This window comes from Crocuta crocuta, unplaced genomic scaffold (genome assembly GCF_008692635.1).
Source record: "Crocuta crocuta isolate KB4526 unplaced genomic scaffold, BGI_CrCroc_1.0 scaffold301, whole genome shotgun sequence".
Taxonomy (NCBI): Eukaryota; Metazoa; Chordata; class Mammalia; order Carnivora; family Hyaenidae; genus Crocuta; species Crocuta crocuta.
In genome coordinates this window covers 1,431,960-1,435,128 of record NW_027527544.1, presented here as the reverse complement: position 1 = coordinate 1,435,128, position 3,169 = coordinate 1,431,960, and the positions used below count along the sequence as shown (strand labels likewise).

Genomic DNA, 3,169 nt, shown 5'->3' with positions numbered 1-3,169 from the left:
CAAAGATCCCTGCCTCTCCAGCACATGCGCTGAGATTAGGAAACAAATCTTTTCCCTGTATACCCCAGGCAGTTTTCAAACTGCTGCTTCTCTGCTGTATCTCAGCAGGGCTTCTGGTTGTGCTGCTTTAAAAAAAACAAAACTTTTTAAATGTTTACTTATTTTTGAGAGAGAGTTGGGGGGAGGGGCAGAGAGAAGGAGACAAAGAATCTGAAGCAGGCTCCAGGCTCTGAGCTATCAGCACAGAGCCTGATGTGGGACTCGAACTCAAACTCGTGAACCTTGAGGCCATGACCTGAGCCGAAGTCATAAGCTTTACCTACTGAGCCACCCAGGCGCCCCTGTTGTGCTGCCTTTTTAAGGGCGGGGACTCAGTTTCCTGTTGCTTTCACATCTGAGCCCATTGATTTTCAAAGTTCCGTGTGTTGAGCCCCACTGTTAAGAATTCACAAAGTTAGGGCGTGCGGTTGGGAACGTGGAACAGATGGAGTCGATTCAACTGGGTTCCGGGCTGGGCTGTAGAGCAGGTAAACGAGCTGAAAGATGAGGGCAATAAGGCCCTGAGTGCCAGCCACATCAACGATGCCTTACAGTGCTACTCGGAGGCCATTAAGTTAGCCCCCCAGAACCACGTGCTCTACAGCAATCGCTCGGCGGCCTACGCCAAGAAAGGCGACTACCAGAAGGCCTATGAGGATGGCTGCAAAACCGTGGACTTAAAGCCCGACTGGGGCAAGGGCTATTCACGAAAAGCAGCAGCTCTTGAGTTCTTAAACCGCTTTGAAGAAGCCAAGAGAACCTATGAAGAGGGTTTAAAACATGAAGCAAACAATCCTCAGCTCAAGGAGGGCTTGCAGAACATGGAGGCCCGGTTGGCAGAGAGGAAGTTCATGAACCCTTTCAACATGCCCAACCTGTACCAGTTGGAGAGCGACCCCAGGACGCGGGCCCTGCTCGCTGACCCTACCTACTGGGACCTGATAGAGCAGCTGAGAAACAAGCCGTCCGACCTGGGCACNGTTGTACAGCAGTCGAGCCGCCTGCTACACCAAACTGCTGGAGTTCCAGCTGGCGCTCAAGGACAGTGAGGAATGCATCCAGCTAGAGCCAACCTTCATCAAGGGCTACACACGGAAAGCGGCCGCCCTCGAAGCCATGAAGGACTACACGAAAGCCATGGACGTCTACCAGAAGGCGTTAGGCCTGGACTCCAACTATAAGGAGGCGGCAGATGGCTACCAGCGCTGCATGATGGCCCAGTACAATCGGCACGACAGCCCTGAGGACGTGAGGCGACGGGCCATGGCCGACCCCGAGGTGCAGCAGATCATGAGTGATCCCGCCATGCGGCTCATCCTGGAGCAGATGCAGAGGGACCCCCAGGCACTCAGCGAACACTTAAAGAATCCTGTAATAGCACAGAAGATCCAGAAGCTGATGGACGTGGGTCTGATCGCGATTCGGTGATGACTTGCTCGGCATCCCCTTCCCTTCGCCCTCCTGTGGAAAGAGGAGCTGGGACCGCGGCGAGCCGTGCGGAGCAGAGGAGAGAGCAGGGGACCGCGAACGGCCTCTCTATATTTATACAGACCCGTGTGGGGCACAGACCCGTCCCCCCCCGTTACTCGCACCGCCGCTGCCTTTGGGCGCTCCCAGCACACGCATGGTCTCTTCCGCCGCCCTCGGGTTCCATGTCCCCTTCCCCGCCCTCAGTCGCTGTCTCAGCTGCTCTCCCATAATTGGTTATTTTTTATTTGGAGCAGTGGGCATGTGTGGGGAGGGGAGGGTGCTCTTCCCGACCTCAGGTCCCAGCTGTCTCCACGTTGTTAACTTCCACGTGCCCTTCTCCAGTAAAACAAGCCAGTCTGGCTTGGTTATTTAAAAAAAAAAAAACAAAAAAAAAAACCACAACGTTAGGCCCCTGTGGTTTTCAAAGCCACATATTGTAGGGATTCATCTTCCCAGTGCTGGCCCCCCATACCTGGGGTACCTGTTGTGGGGTCGGTTACTCCCCCCCATCCACACCCCCAACATTCCTCCTTCCCATGGACGCTCCGCTGGTCAGTTTGTCTCCTGATTGCATCTCTACCCTTTCTAGCCTCTTTGCTGTGGCCTCTTTCCTGCATGTAGCCATGGAGAGTATGTTGTGCGAGTCTCTGGGTCGTTTTCTGGGTGTTTTACACTGATCTGGGTGTTATCTAGGTACATACATGGGATGAGGTGAGCCTAGGATCCTCCTGTTCCACCGTCTTCCTGAAAACCTGTTGCTTTTCTTTTGATGTCAAATTCAGACGAGTATCACCAGAATCCATGTCAAGGAGCTTACTGCCTGTTTTCTTTTTGTTTTTTACCCCTAGGGTATTTATGATTTCAGGCTTTACATTTAAATCTTTAATCCGATTGATTTCATTTTTGTGTGTGGTCTAAGATAGTAGCCCAGTTTTCCCAAAACCATTTATTGAAGAGACCGTCCTTTCCCTATTTTATGCTCTTGGCTCCTTTGTCATAAATCAGACCATATATGTCTGAGTTTATTTTTGGGATATATATTCTGTTCCATTGATCTATGTGTTTTTATGGCAATATCATACTGTTTTGTTTACTATAGCTTTGTAATACAGTTTAAAATCAGGAATCGTGATGTTGTTCTCAAAATTGCTTTGGGTTTTCAGGGTCCTTTGTAATTTTGTACAGATGTTAGCATCGTTTGATCTATTTCTATGAAAAATGGCTTTGGAATTCTGATAGAGATTTCATTGAATCTGTAGATTGCTCTGGATAGTATGGACATGTTACTATCAATTCTCCCAATTCATGAAGATAGAATATATTTCTATTTGTGTATCTTTTTCAATTTCTTTCATCAATGTCTTCTGGTTTTCAGTGTAGAGGTTTTAACTTCCTTTGTTAAATTTATTCCCAAATTTATTCCTTGGAAAACAGTTGGGATTGTTTTCTTAATTTCTCTGATAGTTTGCCGTTAGTGTATAAAAAGGCAAAATATTTTTGTATGTTGATTTTATATCCTTTAACTTTACTGGATTCATTTATTCTAATAGTATTTTGGTGGAGTCTAGGGTCTTCCATGTATGTCATCTGCAAATAGTATGTTTTACTTTCTAATTTGGGTGGCTTTTATTTCTTTCTCTTGTCTAATTGCTCTGGGAAT

At 47.9% G+C, this 3,169-nt stretch overlaps 2 protein-coding genes across 2 annotated transcripts in view; both read left to right on the top strand.

Annotated features, from left to right (window-relative positions):
* LOC144232219 (stress-induced-phosphoprotein 1-like) overlaps positions 1–1,804 on the top strand; it is a 2,155-nt gene extending 351 nt beyond the window's left edge. The window contains 2 exon segments of the mRNA XM_077765002.1: positions 523–1,018; positions 1,020–1,804. Coding sequence (XP_077621128.1) covers positions 523–1,018; positions 1,020–1,467 — 944 coding nt within the window. The 3' untranslated portion in view covers positions 1,468–1,804.
* The window catches only part of SRPX (sushi repeat containing protein X-linked), a 62,716-nt gene that overhangs the window by 35,401 nt on the left and 24,146 nt on the right, over positions 1–3,169 (top strand).